The 22,949-nt window shown below is 32.6% G+C and overlaps 1 protein-coding gene across 5 annotated transcripts; it reads right to left on the bottom strand.

The window, feature by feature from the left end:
- Positions 1–287: 287 nt before the first annotated feature.
- APRR2 (CheY-like two-component responsive regulator family protein) lies at positions 288–7,228 on the bottom strand. Of its 5 annotated transcripts, none has more exons than XM_086458482.1 (12): positions 7,046–7,228; positions 5,376–5,590; positions 4,612–4,691; positions 4,412–4,478; positions 4,005–4,051; positions 3,847–3,924; positions 3,178–3,720; positions 2,620–2,772; positions 1,662–1,931; positions 1,503–1,571; positions 1,343–1,417; positions 288–879 (listed from the first exon to the last, which is right to left on the bottom strand). In XM_086458482.1, exons 2-12 carry the CDS (start codon positions 5,503–5,505, stop codon positions 727–729), a joined length of 1,665 nt encoding a protein of 554 aa, XP_086314608.1. In that variant the 5' UTR covers positions 5,506–5,590; positions 7,046–7,228; the 3' UTR covers positions 288–726. The 5 variants fall into 5 exon arrangements, with proteins under 5 accessions (XP_086314608.1, XP_086314610.1, XP_086314609.1 ...); XM_086458484.1 differs by having other exon boundaries at positions 7,058–7,228; XM_086458483.1 differs by having other exon boundaries at positions 6,937–7,047.
- Positions 7,229–22,949: the final 15,721 nt, after the last annotated feature.

Below are 22,949 nucleotides of genomic sequence, written 5' to 3'. Positions count from 1 at the left end.
TACCAAATCATCCGAATTTCATTCTAGAGTGGTGACCCGAACCATGAACCCAAATTCAAACCAGGAGGACAAAAATGAACCATGTAACATATTGCTGCATTGTAGGAAATTAAATTTTTTTTTTTTTTTTTTAAAAAAAATGGAGAGGTAGGTACTATTACCACACCAACTTTTACTAATGCCACCCCAAGATATGTGCTGGTTTTTATTTTTCTGGTGATTTACACATGAATTGGGGTGGTGTTAGCAACAGTTGGTATGATAATAGAATCTATAAAAATGGCTCATTAAAAATTCAAATATGGTGAGTAACTTTATTTCATAACTGCCTGTTCTACAGAATCACAACATCTGCACACTTGTACATATCTTTGTCGTCGTCCATACACGTGGCCCCAAAACCAGCAGTAGATTCAAAAAGACAAAGACATAAAGACAGAGAAAAACATACAAAAGTCTTTCTTTGATTCTACAAAAGTCAAATGAAGCCCAGGTCCTTCACTGATCACTCACTCATCCTTTTTCTCTTCTCCATCATCGCTTTATTTACAACCACGCGTTTTCTGCGGTACCAACGACACATACGTGGCTCCTCCATCACGTACAAATGTCCTTGTTTTGATTGGTAGTCGAACCAACTAGTCTTGTCATGCGGTCGGATAGGATCAATCAGATAAGAGTTGACGTGGAACTCATTTATTTCTTTTTGTCGTGTTTAGTGACACGTCAGCACTGACTCTCTGGAGGGACTTCGCAGATTCCTTGTCTGTGTAACTCCGAAAGAACACTTTCTGTTGAAGGAGGTTTTAGGCCTAAGGGCAAAGGTTGCCAAGGCTTACTCATTGCCTCTTTTACAACCCTGTCAATTACCTCCTCTGCCTGTGTAAAATAATGGGGTATTACAAGGGTGTTAAAATTGCTATTTTATTTATATTTTCTTCTACATCAATCAGTGGGATTCCAAAATTCAACTATTAGAATGAATGATTCTAACACATGGGTTTTCTTTCCCCTTTTAATTAGAACAATGGTAAGTTGGGATAAAAAGCTTTGTTGATTGATTGATTGATAGTATCTGCCAACTAATATAATGGTAGGCCCATCAAAGTGAAAATAAAATAAAGATATTTAAAATTAAAAATAAAAAACTCAAGCCACACAAGACATCCTTATAATATCAAATATGAGAGTATGATTTGTTTAATTTTTCCGATTTAAATATTTCAATCCATATTTGAACGAAACACACCAAAGAAGTAAGAAATTTTAAACCATGATTGATAATGAGTTCATAGTGGTTAAACAAAATGCTAGGAAACATGTCGATAAAAGCTTTGCTTACTGGATTAAGGTCGAAGGAGTTCTTGAGTATGCTGCTACCATCATCCATACCATAAAATCCCGAGGCATTCTGAACCTGTAAAACAACAAATGATCAAGCCACGATAATCAACATACATACATCGACATACAACCATGAGTCTTCTTATCGGCATACTCACTTGAGGGAAGGTAGAGAATGGGGTTTGAGATGGTGGCATGACTGGGCAACCCCACGCGTCCACATGCATCTGAAACATGTATTGTTCATACATCAGTATCATTTTCAAAGCATATATAACATGCTAAGGAGAAGAAAACCAAGTGACTTGCAACTTTACCCCTTGATTTGTGTTCCAAAGCCAACTCTCGGGACCTTGCCACATGGGGTAGCCAGGGTGGTGACCCCACATTTGGATGCCAGATGGTTGGCAACTAGGATGGCCCCACACCGGGTAAAATTGACTTGGTGGGACACTGTGATTAGAATGGTATGGAGGGTATGCCATGATGGGTTTCTGTGGATAAACCCTTTGCATGGTGTCTCCTGGATGCCGCCATCTCCGATCATCTTCCTTAGGCATGATGTGTCTTCTATGCATTCGATACTTCTGCATGACACAGAGCAAAACATCATTTAGCATATTAGAGGAAACTAACGTGGGTATTGATCGCAACATCTTAAACATCATTATGACGAGGAAATTTTCTTAAATTTCACTAGAGAAAGAAGATGGCAAGGCCTTGAAGGATTTGAACAAATTATACCCCTAAAATAAATAAATAAAACTATTTGAATAAAATTTGCAATTTTCAAGGTATCTATGGTATAAAATATCTTCCAAAACGGACCCTAAAGTATTGCTTGCTACCATTCCTCTTTCCCAAAAGGAGACCCTGGCATCTTAGTCACAAGCACATACTGTGGTTGCCGTTCTCCGACTTCCACCCTTTCCCGCTTAGTAAATTAATTAACTAAAATTTATTTGAAACTGGTGCTTCCTCACTCTTGCTTCATGGAACTAAGCTTTATAACTGATATACTTAAGTAAATAAAAAATTAGAAGGCTTTATATCCCATTAAGGAATTCTAGTCAATTTCATTAATAGCTTGGCACTATCAAACTACAAGCAAATATCTCAGAAAAAATGGAGAAAGTATCTCTAAATACTCAGAAAGAATTCTATGACTAAAACTGAAGGAGATTTAACTTTTGTTTAAGGTTCAAATTCGGGGCTCGTTGGTGAAAGTTCTTGTTCATGTAAGAGTGTTAAAGAGCTACATTTTCCAAAACTAACCTGGAGGTGACTTGCAACATTGTGCCTCGTCAATCCGTCAACTTTCATCAAATCTAGAATCCGAGAAGGAATGGCTTGGTCAATACCTAGTTGCTCAACTGCCTGCACAAATTGCTTGTGCAGCTCCGGTGTCCAATCTACCTGAAACCCCAGCTAATGCATGCATAAGTGATATAATTATTCTTCTCAAATATAATTCATAAAATAGTTGAAAAAATCAGCATTTCACCTCATGAACGGGTTGAGCAATTACTTACAACTAATGAGTTAAAATATTTAGAGAGATTATATTGTCATACCAACTTTTGCTTATGCCACCCCAATTCATACGTAAATCACCAAAGGATTACACACATCTTGGGGCAGTGTTAGGAAAAGTTGGTGTGGCAATAGAAGCTCCAAGATTTATCATCTAGGCTTCATCTTTTCTTGAGTTTCACAGGACTCGCTGAATCACCCAAAGATTGGGTCGAGTCAAGAAGGAAATTCAACATGTCATGTATCACAACTCATTCAAGTCATGAGTGTTAAGGTTTACCCATCATAAAAAGTAACTACCTTAATCTTCTTCCTACTAGCTCTGTTCCCACTCGAATTAGTATGAAGAGATGCCTTCTTTGGATTTTCCACCATGATATTAGAATCCGCTGCACCGTCCTTATTTTGTGAATGAGGAGATAAATTGCTTGTAGTCTTAGAACTTTCTAGTGAGTCCTCATCTTTGACCACAACCTCTGATGATGGATCCACTTTAACAGTAATTTCTACAACTGAATTGTTGCATGTAGTTTCGACAGATTTTGAATCACCTTCTTCTTCCCCATGTTCTTTCTCTATTGAGCAGTTCGGTTGGTCTTGGCAATCCCCATAATCCAACAATCTGCATCCTTGTTTCAATTGTGGGGTCGAAGGTGCTGGGAACTTATCACTGATAGTTGAGTGCTCATGGTCACATTCAAGGGCATGGGTTGTATTCTCCATTTCTAATAAGTTCTGATTCTCGGGCTCACTAGTTTCTTCTTGGAGATGAAGCATGGAAACTTCGGTTTCTTTAATAGGCTTTGATGGTTCAGATATGGTACTTCCCCCTGCATTAAAGGCCTGTTCAGGCTAATTAGCTCAGATTTTTTTCGCATTTTTAGTTCAAGTCATCAACATTATTTTTACAAGGAAAAAAAAAAAAGGTATCTGATATGGCACTCCCAACGAGAACAAATCAATACACACCTTATGAGCCACATGTTGCCATATATTCCTGAGTTTTTCTTCGGATAATGGTTTCTGAAGAAACTCAGTTGCACCAAGCTGAAAATATCATGCAAATTTGAGAACCCATTTATAATAATCACCATATACATCAATGTGTTTCTGATTAGAAAGCTCACCGCAATGCATTTCATCATTGTGCTTAAGCAATGGATGTCTGAAATCACTGAGACAGAAGAAGTAAATTATGTTTAGGTGATTATAAAAAAGCTTCATATCTAATTCTTGTGCTAGACATTTAATAATACAGGTATTTCTGTTTCATACCGACTTTGACTTTTAACAAATAATAGTTCCAATAGGAAAATATGCAAGAACGAAATCAAGAAAAAGTTCAAGATGCAGTTACAAAGATCGTAAAATCAGGAACATATGGAATTGTTAGGTTACAACAGATTAAAGTTAATTACACAATAGAACTATCCCAACTGTAATGAACGACTACTAGAGTAAAATTTTAAGGTATAAAGGATTAAATCACAAGTATATTTGGGGTGGGGTGACTAGGAGAGGTGTCAATACTTACTGATGGTGGGTAAATTCTTAATAGTCTCTAGGAACTTGAAACTTCCTTGTTTATCACCTGTGCTCACCTGTAATCATATACACAACTCGAGAATGACACATGTATAGGAATCCTGTAGCACACATTTATGTATGTATATTTGTCTTTACTGTGAAAATCACGTATATTTTAGAACAAAAGATTCAACCAAAACTCTTTACCTCTACTATAGCAACATGGAAACTCTCTGGTCTGTTTGAGATTTCCGTTAAAGCTTCATTCTCATTGCAGAATGTAGAAACTGCAAAGAAGACACATTATGTTACCATAAAGAAAATAAATATAAGAGAAGGGGAAAGCAAGTTTTTTTAAAACCTTTTTTCATTAAAAATAGATGGGTGTAATATCTTTAAGTGATTAAAACAAGTAGTGATTATGTGGGAACGGATTAATGTCTTAGGATCCGTGAGAGCATAGACCCATGGGTGATGAAAAATGGTAAATAAAACTAAAACTAAAACCAGAGATCATACAGATTTAATCTTACCCATCCATAATTCTCATGGTTTCAGTTACCATGATTACAACAAAATTCTCATTTATGTTCAGAGATAATATAATATATCGACTGAACGAATTTTTAGAAGGATTACACCTAGTGGGTATCTAATAAATTGCTTAAAATTCAAATCTTCAACAGCTGAAAAAGCAAGGGTACTCATGAAATTTTCAAAATTTTAATTATTTTTCTCATATATCAATGCAAGCACAAGAAAGAAATTTTCAATCACACATTTGTTCTAAGTTATATCAAACTAGAATTAAAAACTATATTTTCCATGAGGAATCAAATACGCGATTGCATTAATCACGGCTAGATCAATTAGGGACAATGTGATAGGGGAGAACATTTTTCTAATTTAGGGATGAAAATTTGTTTAGTCTAAATATCCGAACAAATAAATGAAATTGAGATATCTCTAACCAATATAATCCATTTCTTCAAGCTTGGATTTGATCTCGGCAGAGGAGATGCTATCTTCATCAAGGAGAAGAACCCTGAGGCCTTTAGGAAAATCCTTCCACCCCAGTAGATCATCAGCAGTGCAAACCATACTTAATGTGGTTTTAGCATCCTTTCTTAGGCCATCAAGGAGCGTCGGAGATCGCCACTTGTCGACTTCCTGTTAGTTCTAGGACCTAGATGAAGAGATCATTAAAGTTCTCATGTCTCAATCCAAAATTCCAGATTTACATTAAAAAAGGAAAAATAATTGAAGGTCTAAAATATTATTATAGCCAATACAAAGTCTAAAAACAGAGAAAATTTAGATGCCCATTTCAAAATTTCCATTAAATACAGAGGGAAAAAATAACTCATAAATTCTTTGGTATCTCTAAAGAAAAACGAAACAATACAAAGTCAAAGAGATCCAAACAAATTTTTTTGAAATTAAATTCAAATGTAGTTCTAAGTGATGCAGCCCAGAGAAATAGTTTTTATAAATTACATGACCGACGATCAAAGATCAAGAGACGTCCGAAACCATGTCGAATGGATTAAAAAAAGAAAAGAGTTGTTTTGCAGAGGAGCCATATGAAGAGATCCTAGAATTCTCACACATATCAAACCAAGTTTGAAGATTGAACATAACCAAGAGGAAAAACCCATCAGAGTCATAAATCTTAAAGCCCAAGTATTAAAACCTCATGGAAAATAAACAAAGAAACATAATTAAAAAATTGTAACAAAAATCAAGGGAAAAAAAAAAGAATCTAAAAAAATTACCTGAAATGAAATGTTTAAGAATCCAACTAAACCCATTATTAAAACACTAAAAGCAGACAAAATGCTTGAAACAGAAAACCCATATTAAGAGATCATAGAATTCTAATATCTACAAATTCTACTAAAAATTAGCAAGTTAGAGTTCTAAAACCTCATGGAAAACAGAAAAAGAAACAGATTAAAAAAATATCCCAAAAATCAAGGAAAAAAAAAAAGAATCTACAAAAATTACCTGAAATGTTTAAGAACCCAACTAAATAGACCCATTATTAAAAGTTAAACATAAAACCAGACAAAATGCTTGAAACAGAAGACCCATATTAAGAGATCATAGAATTCTAACATCTACAAATTCTACTAAAAAATAACTGAAATAAAATGATAACAAACCCATTACTTAAACACTAAAACCAGACAAAATGCTTAAAAAAGAGTACCCAAATGAAGAGATCATAGAATTCTCACATCTTAATCCAAGATTGCAGTTTGATACAGACACAAAGAAGAAGAGGAAAAAAAAACCAACCCAAGTGTTAAAACCTCAAGGAAAATAATCAAAGAAACATACAAAAAAAAAAAAATTCATAAATCTTTATAGAATATTAGAATTTATGAAGAAAACTCAAAACAAAAACAAAAACAACTCCACGAAAATGCTTAAGAATCCAACTCAAGAAACCCATTAATTGTTTAGAAACTAAAATTAGATAAAATGCTTGCAGATATAAAGTGATTAAAAGAAGAGAAAGAACATCACCACATAAGAAATTGAAATAGCAGGCAAAGAGATCAGTGGAGACAAAATAGTTATAAAAAAAAAGAAGAACTAAATGAAGAAGATAGTTACTATGAAGCATTAAAATCACCTGTTTCACTACCTTTGGTATAAGGCAAGAGGCTCTTATCTCACGTCCAAACCAGAGTGAGAGGGGTTTAATGCTGTTGTGGTAGTGAACAGGAACAGTTTCTGTCGGTTGCTCTGGACCACAGAATATGAAAGATACCTAAAAGGTCAATCACTAACTTTCACCCTTTCTACCAAAATTCTTTAACAAAAGCTATCCATAGATACTCAGTTAGTACCCACAGATTATATAGATTCAAGAACTAATCAAATCACTAATATACCCTTCGGGTAGATTTTTTTTTTTTTTTTTTTTCGAAAGTATAGGTGCAACTTGGTTCGGTTTGAGGTCAAATTGAAATCGAATCGAGATAGGTCAATTCCACTAAATAAGAATCAGAACTGAACCAATTTCCATTAGAACCAAACCGAATTAAAGTCTATTTGATTTAGTTCAAGTCTACATATTGTCAATATTCCATAAATTATAAGTAATATTTTTTAATGAAAAAATAAACATAAAATTTTAGACAATAAATCACAAATCTATCCATAAAAATTTATTAATTTATTTATAAAGATCATTAATCTATATCCTAACTCCTAAAATAATTCATAATAATTATTGTATACATATATATTTATTTATTGCATAGGGATTTGGTTCGGTTTTATACAAGTTTGATCTGAAAATCCGAATCAAATCGATCGATTCTCCATTTTCGTAATTCGGAATTGAATTGCAACTAGTTACAAACTGAACCAAACCACCCCAAAACTATCGGTTTGGTTCGATTCTCGATTTGAATCAGACCAAGTTGCACCCCTAGTTGAAAGATACTAGATTTTATTCATGAGTGAAAATAAAAATAATTACATTTGAAAGAATTGGATTTGGAGAATATTTTGTGTCCAGATGAAAGAATCATTTCTTGGGAAAGATAATTATTCCATGAAAATGTGCATACACATACAAATTTTTTAGATCTACGATATTAGATTTGCATTATTGATCCCATGCCCAGATTAAAAACGAGGCAATTTAATGTAAAATAGAATTGAACCACTTAATATATGTGAATTTGTTGATTTTGCTAAAAGGTGAAATTAAGTAAGAAAATAAGCTTAACGTTAACGACTCCAAAATAATGTAAATGGTGCTAGAGAAAGTATGTATGAACTATCTTTCAATACACACAAGACATGGCATTGGTTAAAGTGAAGGAATAAGATTCGTTTAACCGACTCCAAAATTTTGGAATAATGTTCAATTTGAGGAGGATGATCACGTCGACAACTTCAATTTCTAGAATAAGGCATAGATAGATGACGATGATGATGGTGAGATCAATTGGAAAATCGTTAATCGATTTTTAATACATTTTAGCGTGTTGGTGTAATGTCAATCTAACCACCAAGATATTTGATACCCAATTTTCTTCTGATCTCAATTATGAGCTTATCTAAATTTGACAATTAAAGAAAGTTGCTCGAGCAAGTTAACTAAGCTCGATTTATTTTCATGTCTAGTTGATGACCTAGGCTAGCTCTTTAAGAGGGTTGATATGTTACTCAAGCTACAAGCCCAACAAACAGTCCTCAAAAACCCATCTCTCTCTCTCTCTCTCTCTCTCTCTCTCTCTCTCTCTCTCTCTCAATGTTTTCACTAATTTGTTTAGGAGTCGCGATCGAGAACGGTGTCCTATTCCTATAACAACGTTAGGTGTCAATCTCAATCCATAGTCAAAGGTAAATAGATCAAAACGGATTGAATTTTGGGTCTGATCCTAATCCATTAAGTGCTTCTACCATTGTGATTAATTATTAGATAAATCGAGGTTGGGTTAGGTTTTAGACCAGATAAAAAAAGGCCCGACCCGGCCCAGTGACTTGAAAACCCTAAATATGGAGGGGAGAAAATCTCATCTTTACTCATAACAGTTGAATTTTACCTATTAGCTTTGCTTTGGTACCTAAATGAAAGGATATTTTTAGTAATATAACTAACTGTAGGTACTTATTGGTCATTTCACTTTCAACTTCCTTTCAAACGCCAGTTTAATAATACTTGGTAGTTGGAACTTAGAACTTTATAAGATTAAAATTATTATTTTGGGAGTTAAACACTTCAAAAAGCATAGATGTACGGAGTGACACGTCACATAGTTTCGGGACTGGAAAATTAACTAAACTCACGTGCCTCGCGGCTAGACTTCATCGCCCCGTGGCCACACCCATTGTACTACTGATTTTTAATGACGAAACTGCCCTTCCTGTAAATGCATGACACTGTTGGGTAGGGCTGACAATGGATCAGATCGGATCTGATCTGATCCGAAATCTGATTCAATAACCCAGTTGAATTTGAATGGAATTTAAAGTTATATTTTTTAAGTTAATAACTATGTATCAAGATCAGTAGATTCATGAAAAATGAACTCATATGTTCACAGACAATCGCAGTCGTGCATATGTGAGATCAAACGTTTGGGATAAAATAAAATATGGATTCCAAGAATATATTAAGAATCTCTAAGATAAATCTCAACCATTGCATCTCACATAAACACGGTCGGAGTTGTGTGTGAAGATATGATTTCACTTTCATGAGTCTACATATATCAACCCATCATGAGTCATAAGAAATATATAAGTTTTCGGTTTTAAAATGAAGGTTCAAAAGATTATAAATTATAAAATGAAAATAGACATGAACATATTTTAAATAATAGAACATGTGATTCTGAGCAAAATTGGATGCGAATAGGATTCGTTAACACCCCAAATCTTTGGGATAAGAATTTTGATGATGATGGTGGAGGGCAACGAACGATTTAATGATTTAGATTGAATTGATTCCAAATCAACTCAAATCCTTATCCATCTAGGCATAGCACTATGGAAGCATCCCACATGGTACACATTAAGGATGGGAATAATCATTTTCTAACTAGAAAGTCTTTTCTATGTTGATACTCGACTGACGTGGCAAGGACATTGATCCATAGATCTTTTCCTCAAGATACACAACTGTAGATTTTTATAAGATGTACAATTATGTATCTTGAGAAAAAAGATCTATGGTTTCGTGTCCTTACCACGTCGGCTAAGTATTGACCAAGGGAAGACTTTCTAGTTAGAAAATCAATACTTTAAGAGCAACTCCAACCAATCTCTTAATTTCTGACATACCCTCTAAATCATTGTTCACGTCTTTAGAATTAGAGACGAAGCAAAAAAATATAGATAGTCTCTATTTCACTATTCATCTTGTACAAATACCAATTGTATCTCCATCATTTTACATAAATGTCATTCTTAATAAAAATATGTTTTAAATATAATTTTTTGTCCCTTATTAATTTTTAATTAATATTTTTAATTCTTTTTATTAAATATTTATAAAAATATTTTAAACTCAGATTTTATCAATTGTTTGACTAGATTCAACAAAAAAAATTGTAATAAAAGTAAGTTTGATTATGAATGTTTATTTTTTTGTATATTTTTTTTGGAATAAATGAAATTAATTTAAATGCATACATTTATATTTTTCTACTAAACATAAGATAATCAAACAAATTTGATTTCTCATACACTTGGTGGATTTTTATTTTTTATTTAAATTGGGGTGTAACAAGTAAAGTTGGATTGCCAATAGCATTTTTTCTATTTTTTTTAATATTTAACTTGAGGTGTAACAAGTAAAGTTGGGTTGCCAATAGTAATTTTTCTTTTTTAATATTTAAATTAAGGTGTAACAAGTAAAATTGGGTTGTCAATAACAATATATATATATATTATTTTTTTTTTAATTTAGAGTTGGGTTGGCAATAACAAATTTTATATAATTAACTTGGAGTGTAATAAGTAAAATTGGATTGTCAATAACAAGTTTATTATTTTTTATTATGTGAATAGTGAATTAAATACGTGAATAGTGATTTAGAGGTTGGGAGGTGTTGGAGTCATGATTTTAAAACTCGTTTGAGATTGAGACATATCATCCAAGTTAACTCGGTATCGAAATTGAACGAGACCAACTCATAAAATCACTTTTTGATCGAGATTTAGGATTCACATTCAATTTTTTGATTTTTTAACAAGACATCTTAAACATATCGGAAAACTCATCTGAGACGACTTGATATCAGGTCAGGACGAGACAAGACGCAAAATCGAGTTTTAAAACCATGGTTGGAGTTTGTTTTGGTCAGGAGGAGAGAATCATCAATAAATGCAAGAATAAGGCCCAAAAATAGACATTCGGTGGAGTTGTTATGGATGGCGTATGGTCACTGTACACGCTGACGTGGCTCACATGTCCGTCCTTTTGAAAAGATGAACAAAAGAAGTTCATCACATGCATAAAGGAGAGTAGTTTCAGTCGTGTTTGGTGAAATGAGGTTAGTACTCTAGGGTTACTTTGGTCATTTTCTTTTCAGCATTGGGATTCACTATTTTCTCTTGATTTACAAATACCCCTCTATATTTTGCTGAAAATTTGAGAAACCCCACCTATTCAAACTGACTACGTACACCACTACTACAAAAGGAAAAACAAGAACTAAAATGACTTAAATGTCCTTTAATATCTAAGCCAAAAACCTTTCTTTTTTTTTTTTAAACTTATTTAACATTGTTTTCAATTATTGTTTAACTGTCATCTTCACATTTTTTACTTCCCAAAAGTGATGAAGGGGAAAATTTATCACTCGAGATTGAGTATAATTTGGTTTGGAGGGAAAAAAAAATAGGGCTTTGGTAATGCATCGTAGATGAAGATGTTTACATCATTTTATGTGTCTTCTAGAGAAGAATTTGATAAAAGGGTATATCATCAATTTGAAAACTTTGGGGGTGTCTCAAATAATCCCCTAAGGATATGTATAAATCATTAATATACTTTTCACAATATTATATTGATGAAGGTGCACATTGTATCAGTGTTAAAAAATTTGTTAAAAAAATAATTATACTCACAGAAAAGTCAATTTGAGATTTCACAAAATCCTGGATTGACTAATATATCACACAAACCTATGCATATTGAGGGCATCCCCAAATTACAAATTACTCTCGTTAGGTTTTATATGATTGGTCATGTAGGATTCTTTAAAATCTTGGATTAAGCTTTATGTGAGTAAAAATCTCTTAATTTTTTAGGTTATGACCATGTTATAACATCATTGGGTTATGGAGGTGATTCATTACTTTATTTTAAGAAATAATAAAATAATGTATTTAAAAGAATTTGAATTTGAATCTAATTCCGAAATTTGGAATTTAAAATAACTATGAAATAATTAGTAGAAGAACTATATTAATTGTACAATCTTACTAAAAAATGTTAATTGTGTACATAATCTTTAATTATAAATACAAATAAATTTTTCTAAATATTATGTAAATTTTTTAGAACAATATTACATTTATAAATAATAATAATAATAAATGGAGGAAGATAGTCCACGCTACCCATGCCAGTTCTGAAAGCATGATCAATAGTCATTGGATAAATTAGGGATTTTTTCCACTATTAGAAATCAACTCAACAAAACTCCCAACTTCCCAAGGTGATTTATGTGTAATAATGTAGGAAAAATGCGTGCTAAAAGGATGTGAGATTTGTCAAAAAAAGATTGTGTATGCGAAGAGTAGGTGGGCATATATTGTAAAAGAGTCGTGTTGGAGTGACCTCAGCGGGGGACATATTGACGTGGTGGCGTGCATATCCGTATATACATTTTAAGCATATCTCAAGGAAACACAGGGGCAAATTTACATTGGGGGCTGTGGGGGCACTTGCCCTCCACAAGAATTTTCAAAGTCTATGGATTACTAAGTAATTGCGACAGATTTTAACAAAGGATAAAAAAAATCTTTCACTATTGACCCTATAAAAAAAAAATTTATCTCTTAGTTCCCCCCTCCCTCCTTTTTCTGTCACTCTTAGTTGTCTCCCCAAAAATTTGTATACTCTTGGTTGCCCCCACATGGACAAAATCCTGGTTCCGCCCCTAAGGAAATACATCTATGAACATGCACACGCCACCATGTCAAGATGTCCCTCACTGAGATCACTCCAGCAATAATCCTAGTAAAAACGTAGACTATTCATGGAAAAAATTGAAAACAACCAAATTTCATACATAACTAAATCAGTATAATACTTAGAATATGGTATAATGAGGCATCAGTCCATTCCTTGCCAAGGAGAACATGATTTTGGAAGGTCGGGATGTTAAAAGAAATAGTGAGATGACCTTTCCCTGACTTGGAAGTATAGATTACTGTCGATGACAAGGTCCATGGAGCTTTGAAAACACATGTACAAGGGCATATCTCAAATATTTGCCAAAGCATTGAAGCTAATTTCTAAATCTACCCATATTTACAACAAAAAAAAAAAAAAAAGGACATCAAGTTTTTATTCCAATTTCAAAATTATTACTTTTGAAAAATATTGAACTAAAATAATACTGTTATGACCCTTTTTATATGCAAAATTACTCTTTTTTAGGTAAAAGATCTTTGATAAGCTATAGATTGCTTTGTGACCTAATCCTCTGACTTTCAGATAATCTACACACAACCCTTCGCATTTTGATACATGTATCTGAGAGACCCACAATTGTTTTCAAACGTTAATAAATCCCTTTGATCATCGAATTCTCTAGAGACTAATGTAAAATTACTCAAATGCACGAATAGTTAGGGCTGATAACGGATCGGTTCAATACCAGATCAATGTCACGCCAATACCGTTCCAATTTTTTTTTTTTTAAAGGTGTACCCGATCCAATCCGATCCGAACACATGCCTTATTTACAAATTATCAATGTTCAAAAAATATAAAATCATATAAAATTTTAAAAAAAAATCTACTTTCCCACTACAAATATAAAGAGAAGTAAAAAAAGATTAAAATGTTTTATCTATATGTATTTATATGAAATTAAGAATAAAAAAATTATTGAAATATTTTTTAATCGGATTTTTTTCGAATCAATTTGGTATATCTTAATCCGATCCAAAATTATTTCGGATCTAAGATTTCAATCTGAATCCGATCCGAAAATCTAATTTTTCATGTTTTTTCAAACCAATTCAAACATAGAGTAAATTTCGGATCATTGTTAGCCCTACATATATAGTCAATCTCAATAAAAAAAAACCATTAATTTTTCTCCTGAAAGTCTAATCTTCAAACTCTTCAAAATTTTCAACTTCCCATGGTAAGATGTTGAAGAAAAAGGCAGTTAATTCACCCTCGATTAGTCTCTTAGGAAAGACCATGGTCAAGGGACATGTCATCAATTTGAAGACACAAGGAATCTTAAATATTCACCAAAGTCTTATTCCAAAGATTTAGGGTCGACTAATCAAATCAGATTCTATAATATGTTCAAAACTAATTTTACCACACGTGAAGGCACATTAACTAAATGTATTAGGAGTTGTAGTTAAATGTAATATGGTCCAAAAAATTTAGTTTATGTTAGATCAGATTTTGATCCTGATTCAATCCATTGACAGCCCCTCCCTACCCCTATTAGTAGGTCCATGAACCCAATAATTTTCACCTTTAATCCATTCTAGAACTCAATAATTCCATCATCCAAATGGAATAAAAATTTCAAAACTTATTAAATCCATGTCGGTTTAAGCTGTTTTTCTAATTTGAAATGTGAGTTTATTTATTAAGTGGATATATGCTTGTAGAGAAAATGTTTTCTAGGTAGTTCTCATTTCTCTAATAAGGGTATTTGACTTTAACATTACCTGCGATTTCACTGATAATTTTTCAATGAGATCATTACTTATAAAAATGTTGAATTTCGTTAGAAAATATGTTTTGGGAATTAAAATGAACAATGTATTGGAATCAAAATTTTGTCTTAAGTTGCGCCCGTGTATGTAAATTTCTCTAAATTATTTCCAATACAAATAAGTATATATATAGAAACACCAAAATGGGCTTTAAAAAAAAAAGAAAGGAAAGGAAAGGACTACAATGATAATCTGACAATGGACAATATTTAATTATTTTTTTTTCTCCGTAACTAAGCCCCTCATAGTGAAAAAAAAAATACACCTCAGAGTGATGGAAGAATAGACAAAGTGGTGCAGTCATCAAAATAAGTAGAATGGTTATCTGCACCAATGAAATTGTTACTTTTGAAATAAATATCGGAGATCTAAATACTTTATATCAGCGAGATTATCACTTCTCTCTTCATGTTTTGGGAATTAAAATGAACAATGAGTCGGAATGGAAATTTTGTCAAAGTTGATAGCATTTTGTGAACTTTCTCACTGTTTTTTAAATAAACTCATTAACATTGGCTTTGTCAAGTGATAAGGTCCCAATTATTCAATTTTGGGACCTTAATTTCATCAAGATTATCAAAGTTTAAATGCTAGTTCCTTTAAAATAATAATAAATTATATTAAATTCTAAAATAATGTGGCTAACAATAATGTGTTACCAATTTCAGGTGAAAAGAGCACATTCGAAAACCAACAAAAGAAATAACAAAGACGGTTACAATACGCGAGCAAAAAGGAAGCATCTAACAAAATCTCGAGGAATTTGGCCGCCACGTCACCGTCCCGCGGTTAAGACTTGATGCTCCGCGGTGATTTCGATGAATTTTTTCTCGAGATTTGCATGAGATGTTCTAGAAGCTTCGGTGGTTGTAACTAAATGGTTCTTTTGAAGCGAATCATTCGAAAAGTCGACCCAATAATCCGATTACGAATGTTATAAATTAGACGGTTGATTTCAAAGAAGGGATCCCTTTTGACCCTCTTCTTCTCCTTAATTTCTCTGTATTTTTCCTAGTTTTTATTTTAGAGAGTTTGTGTAGTAGTGAGATAATCAATTGTTTCTTTAGTTCTTTTTGTAATTCTCTTGAGAGACCATCAAAGAAGGAATCGGAAGTGCAGCATTGTTTTACATTCTCTTCTTCATCTACTATCTTCTTTTATTTTCTCATTGCTGCAATATGATCCTTGCAATGATCGGCTAGATCCTCTTTAGAGAGATCAAGGATGCCGGAGCAAGTTCATTCTACTCATGTTATTTCAATTCTATATTTATGTGTTTAATGTTAAATCTGTGAATCTCTTCATGATAAGATCATCTAACTCATGCTTCTAATTCAAGCTTTGATGAGTATTACTTAGATAAGTTCAAGAACACTCATGCTCTATGATGAATGGAAGCATAAGTCGGACAATCTTGCCTAAATCAGAGATTTTCATGGATACTTTTGGGTTCCAATCAATGGATACATTGGATCATCTCCTGATCCACGAGCAATGACTTGCTACGTGGATTGAGTCATATTTAGAATTAATTAGCATTTTAGATGACTTGCAATGGTAGACTTGAGCTCTCTAAGCCCTTTCTCACTAGTTTCAATCTCTCTTTTCTATTGCTAATTTTCATTTTCTAATTTGGAACAAATCTGTTTTGTTTTTAAAGAATCTATTTTAAAACTCTATTTTGATTTTTAACCAATTGAACATTTGAATCCAAGCAGTCCCTGTGGAACGAATTCAACTTACCCAAAGTCCATTTCTTAATCTCTATCTCTGCATTTATACAACAAGATTTACAATCGATCATCAAGGGCGGAGCCCCCACAGAACTTTGAGAGACCCTTATATTTTCAATTAATTGTATGCCCTCACTCCCTCCCCATTTGCCCCCAAGCCCTAACCTCCCTCCAATTTTTACACCCCTACCTTTCAATTTTTTTTTTGAAGATGACCTTGCCTCTTGACTAGGCCTTCTCTTATAGACTACTTGAAAATAACCTAAATATCCTGTTCTTCAACTTCCAACCAAAAATCTCAAAATATCTTTCCAAAATCATTCATCCTCAAACTCTTTAACTGTACCATTAATTATAATTTTCCCCCACTACAAAAAAATCATGTCTCCATCCCCTATTTATTGTGGTGGTTTTTGTTTAATTTTTTTTCTTTTATATATATATATTGTTTACTTGCACCAAAGATTTGCCAAATCAAGAGTTAGATCCGTCCAAGTTTGAAACTTTGATTGGATTGACATGTTTTGGCTATAGATGAATTTTGGTGCCCTCAAACTTAAGGACATTTATGGTCCAAGTTTGAAACTTTGATTGGATTGACATGTTTTGGCTATAGATGAATTTTCATGCTTTCGAACTTAAGGACATTTATGGTTCTTATTAATCAATTTGGGATAAGGTTTTGTTGATGATGGTGACAATAATGATGATGACGTGATTAGATTACAGTTGTATATTATTTGGACCATGGAAAAAAAAAGTGCATCAATCAATACAGGGGCGGAGCCAGGTTTTTGCTCATGTGGGGGCAACCAAGAGTAGAAAAAAATTAGTGGGGACAATTAAGAGTAAAAAAAATAATTGTGGGGGGCAATTAAGAGTGATAAAAAAATTTGCGGGGGCAATAGTGGTAAATTTCTTTATCCATCGCTGAAATCTGTTTTAATAGCACATTAATCTATAGAATTTGAAAAGTCTTATGGGGGCAAGTGCCCCCACTCTAAATCCGCCCCTGAATTCATATTTTGTTAATTGGGGGGGGGGGCATGTTGCTCTTTGTAGCTCTTATCAACAACAGAGGGTGTGCCACACCATCAACGTGATTATATCCAACTGTTTGAGGTTAGTGGCGTATATTTTCAAACTCTTGATCAGATAAAAAAAAAGACCTTTCGATATTATAATTTTAGAAATCTAATCTAAACCATAATTGCACTAGGATTGCGTTGATAGTTTTCTTAAATATGATGTTGTATGGACTGTAGAACAAGAGCTAATGTTGGACTACAGAGGATCCGCTCCCCTATTAGGGAGTGTGTGGCCTTGGGAGGTCGGCTGTTTAACGAAAACAACTAGGTGACCTCTCACTAACCTGCAAGTGTGGATAATAACTACAATTATTGAAGATCAAAATAGGCAATTTTTCTAATTTCCGATAATCAAATGGTTGATTGACTTGAGATAAAACTTTGATGATGATGGTTGAACAACAATGGTCGACTCGATTTGATGGCTTTTTTTTTTCTCAAAAAATTGAATTTTCAGGGATGGCAATTTTTCATCAATCATACAACATTAAAAGTAACCTTTTTTAAAGATAAGATAGAGTTTTGGCTATAACTTGCTCGATTGTTTTTTTTTTTTTTTAACTATCTTAAACATCAGTTTAACTGACAGGAAATTGGTCAAAAAATAACATTTTTTCTAGGAAATATGATATGATTTGGTGCATTTTAAGAAAAAAATTACTTAGAAATGATTTTCCATTTGGATGGAAAATTGTAATGTTAAATTCTCTCTCCATTACGCCCACACCCCAGAAGGCCATAACTACAAACCAACTTTTAAAAAAAAAATAAATAAATTCAAGTAGCAATTAAATACCACCAAACATTTTCTTAGAAAATCTATTTTCCCAATAAAATATTTTCATGCAGTCATACTCATACACACCTTTTATGGAAGAGAGCTAATAGCTTTTATGCTCTCTTTAATTATTATAAATAAAGAAATATAACTTTTTTTCTGGAAAAAGATAAACGACAAAACAACAGAGGGGGAAAGTCTAATGACTTCACTTTTCAAGATTTGTGATCAGTCAATGATAAAAAAAATATTCCGCGCACAGAAAGGTGAGAGTGTGAGACAACCAAAAGGTTTGCAAAAATTACTGCTCCAGCCGAAAGTTTTTGAAATATTTATCAAAGGGGTCTTGTACCCATTTTGGTACTTTATTATTTTTACCAAAGTGGGTATATTTTGTAATGAACTTAAACCACATTTATATTTATATTATACCCTTTTCTTTTCAAATCAAATTCATATAATTGAACCGATTGATCACAATTCACACTTTTTTGACGTGGAGGTGTGCACATAATCAAAGATACTTTTCACTTGTATCTCGAAGAAAAGCATCTATGATTCCATACGCACCATAATATCAATAAAGTGTAAATTTAGGTCAATCTTGTGGTCATTCGAGCATTATTCTTCACATAAATGAACTGATTTCTTTTAAAAGATTATATACTCATTTAGTTGAATTTACTTTCATGCCCTTATTTTCAATTTGAAATAAATCCAAACCCAAAACTCTATACATGGTTTTCAAATTTTTTAATAAAATTTTTAAATAAAAAATGATCTTTTATTTGAGATTCAAAAGAAGGCTAATAAAATAAAATTCACAAATGCAACTGGGTTCACTTATGTTAAAAATGAAAAAATGGGTATATTACTCTTTTGATAAATATTTTAAGATCAATAATTTTAGTTACATATGTGACCATTTTGGTACTTCCCCTTCCCCTCAGCAATAAGAGGCCTTATCCTCCCTTTTTTTCCATAGTGAGTGTGGAAGAAAGTCCCACATGAAAGTGTCCTGTGAAACCTCTCTTCAGATTTGTCTGTCTTCTTCCCCTTTAACCAAATCCAATTGTCATTTATTACTTTCAAGTGTTCTGTCACTTTCAATGGTTTGGAGTCTACCTACATTTCATGGTACCAAACTTCCCTCAAAACCCTAAGAAGGCCCAACACCTTTTTCTCTCTTCCAAGCTCCAATCAACCCAATATTACTTTATGTTGAATACAATCCTGATTAATATCTTTGCTTTGCTTTAACCAAATAGTGTTTCACTTGAGATACCATTAGGGTCTCTATGATTGCACCAAAAAAGCTATCCTTTTAATATTTTCCTGGGTGCAATCAAATACAGCCAAACATTTTCTAAGAATATTTTTTCAAAAATTTATTTTTCCTAAGAAAATGTTCACTCTACAATGATACACACCCTTAGGGTCTATGACTGTAAGGAATTTATAATAATATGATATCGTGAAAAACAATGGTAATGGGAAAATGAATTCCACAATTTGATTGCACCTTGGAAAAATATCAAAAAGAGACTTGAATTTTGTTTTTATATACTTATTTCATTTTTTTTTATTTGGGGGTAGGTGAAAATCTCATTTCCGACATGGGAAAATATTTTCCGTCCTAAGTGAAAATTTTCTTTGGGCAAGAAATTGAATCCAAGTAAAAATTCATAATTATAAATCTAAACACTGCAAATTTTTTTATGGAAATCATTTTCTTACCCATTTTCAATGTATAATCATACATCCTTGTAGAATTTGAATGAAAGGTGGGTTAAATTATAAATAGTAAAGAAGTAAAATACGTGTTATAGGAAAAATATATTTTTTTAAAATTAAAAAATAAAAGAAAATTATTTTTTATTTCTAAAACTTACTTTCTTTCAAAATGTTATTTTCTCTTTTGTATCCGATAGAGACTGTATTATTTTTTAACTTTTGAATTACATTAATTTAAAAATATATAATAATAAAAATTAAAATGTAAAAGGAAATTACTTTCTAATTATTGAAAACTAGTTTCATCTACATTTACTTTGTACTTGGTATCAAACATATAGTTTTAGAATTTGATTGTCAAATAGGCCAAAAAACTAACGACAGACACGTGGACATGGTTAATCGATGTTAGGTATCAATCATGCTGCTTTCTTCTAAAGGGTCATTTGTGGGTCAGGTGGTCCTGAGCCTATCACCTCATGTTAGTGTATTTGTGGTGCATTATTAAACACTTATACTTAGGGTACTGGTCCTGAGCCCGATGGTTTACAAATGACAAAAAAAAAAAAAAAATACCATTAAAGGTAAAAAAGAATACAGATCTTCATCTGAGTGTACACTTGTCATCAGATGAACGATCGTGAGTTAGGTTACACGAGAAGGAAGCGGTCCCACCTGCGTAGTCGAAAAACTGAACACAACATTCAAATGGATATCACACATTGAAAGCAAGCTGGGGACCCTTCCCCTCCCTAATGAAAGAAAAAATCCATTTCCCATACATAATGGACAAACAAAAAGAGATACTGATGAGTAGTTAGAATCAAAGAAATAGCAACAAAAACTAAACAAAGTTCTGACAACTAGAACCAAGGACTATAGATAAAATTATTGGAATAGACTATCTCCAAAGTTACATAATTTTTTATTGGTAAAACTTAAAAAAATTATATATAATTGATAACTGATTTGGAATTAATTGTAGTATTCAGATAACACAATTGGAAGATCTCATTAAACAGCTTTGGAATAAAATATGGTATTCAAATACATATGTTAAAAAAATTTGACAACAACATTTCTTTTTTTATTTTAAAAAAGTTGCAAAGAATATCAGAGAAAACCTACTTTAATTCCGTTAAATGAGATACATGAGCATGAGTTTGGGCTGTTTCTTGTATTTTTGTATCTGCGAGATTTCAACCTATGTTTTGGATGGATATGTTTCAAAAGATGTACAATAATAGACTGTGTATGCACACTTCAACACGTATTCTAAACTTCACCCATAATGCCATGAATGATGACAACTCCAATTCTAGTAATTTATCTAATTAGATTGTGCTTGAACTGTATGGAATAGATACTTCAACAGGCTTCGTTACCCACCAAGATTGACTGGTGCAAATCCGTGGGCCACTAGTATGGTTTTTCTATTTTTCACTTGGTGTTTGTGTGTGTGTGTGTGTGTGTGTGTGGAGAGGATTAAAGATATTTTGCAAAGGTCTGGTTTGGGTCCCAATCAATATATCCAGTTACATTATAAAATTTGTTTTCTTAGATTGGGTGCTAGTGTGACATCAATTCATCTCACCTCATAGGAAGAGTTGTAAGTCCAACAGAATGAGTTATTTATCTTTATGAAGTTGGGGTTTCAAACACGCATATTGGGAGTTTACAAACACGAATGTATATAACTTGCACGAATTCCCAACTTTTTTGCCCCCCAACTCTTCTGCTTAGGATGTACGGCTTGCTCACGTACTAGAGTAAGTAATAGGTGTTTATGTTAGTTTGCATGTTGTGTTTTGGCTCCTTTCAAAAAAAAGAAAAAAAAAGTTGTTTTTTGGTTCCTTGATTTAGAACTTGAATTCCTTTCAATTGCTTTAACTACAGTTGTTTTTCTATTATAAAATTACTAGGGTGATACTTTTAAAGGTTTTAGCTTACTTTATAGCAAGAAATAAAGCATCTATCTTTGTTTAACAGGAAATGAATATGACTGAAAGCTCTTCAGCTCTATATTCACTATTTAATGCAGGAGAATAAAAAATAAAAAATTAAGGATCCATCTCAGAAAGGAAGATAGAATGCAATAGGGTACCCTATTGCTTACATAGACCAACATTGAAAGACAACTAGACAAAATTCAAAGAGAATTGACTGTTCCAAAAGAACTGGTGTCATGTTCGGTTGCATAGAAAATGATTTGCAGTGAAATCATGTTTGACAATGCTGCAAATAAAAACTTTGAGGAAAAAGATTTGTCCCATGCTCTATTTTTTTTTTTTTTTTTAAAATGAAAAATAACACCACCACGTTTTGATAGGACTCTTATTGAACTTTTATTCCAAGTTAAATTTTTATTATTTAACTATTTTCCATGATGCACTCAAACAATGGAAAAGGATTTGGCTGTACATCATTTGCCTGTAAAATATTTTCCTTACAATCAAGCACACCCTAAATACAATCATAAAAGAAGAAATAGTTAAACAAGATACCTTTTTAGGCAAATATAATGGCAAGAGAGAAAGGGCCAAAAATGCATACAGTAAGGGACTTTAAAAATATAAAAATGGCAAAGAATCAAATCCTTTCTTCACGAAGGGTTGGGCTTTCTTTTGTAGTATAAAAGAAAGCTTCTGGATTATGAAAAGATTTAGGGTATGTTTGATTGCATGGAAAGTCACTTTCCATGGAATTTGAAATCCATGGAAATTAGTAGTGGAAAATAGGTAGGGTTGGAAAATCAAATTC

This window comes from Akebia trifoliata, chromosome 11, assembly GCF_017979445.1.
Source record: "Akebia trifoliata isolate Shusen 1 chromosome 11, ASM1797944v1, whole genome shotgun sequence".
NCBI classification, from domain to species: Eukaryota; Viridiplantae; Streptophyta; class Magnoliopsida; order Ranunculales; family Lardizabalaceae; genus Akebia; species Akebia trifoliata.
Note: the sequence above shows the minus strand (reverse complement) of the source record. Positions and strands in the feature narration are given on the sequence as shown.

Excerpts from the sequence above, each read along its gene's own strand:
- APRR2 (XM_086458482.1), bottom strand. The coding sequence starts at position 5,505 with ATGGTTTGCACTGCTGATGATCTACTGGGGTGGAAGGATTTTCCTAAA. Across the intron at positions 1,572-1,661 it reads TTTGGAACACAAATCAAGGG|ATGCATGTGGACGCGTGGGG; the intron begins GTAAAGTTGCAA and ends TACATGTTTCAG. Across the intron at positions 880-1,342 it reads ACTCCTTCGACCTTAATCCA|GCAGAGGAGGTAATTGACAG; the intron begins GTAAGCAAAGCT and ends TATTTTACACAG.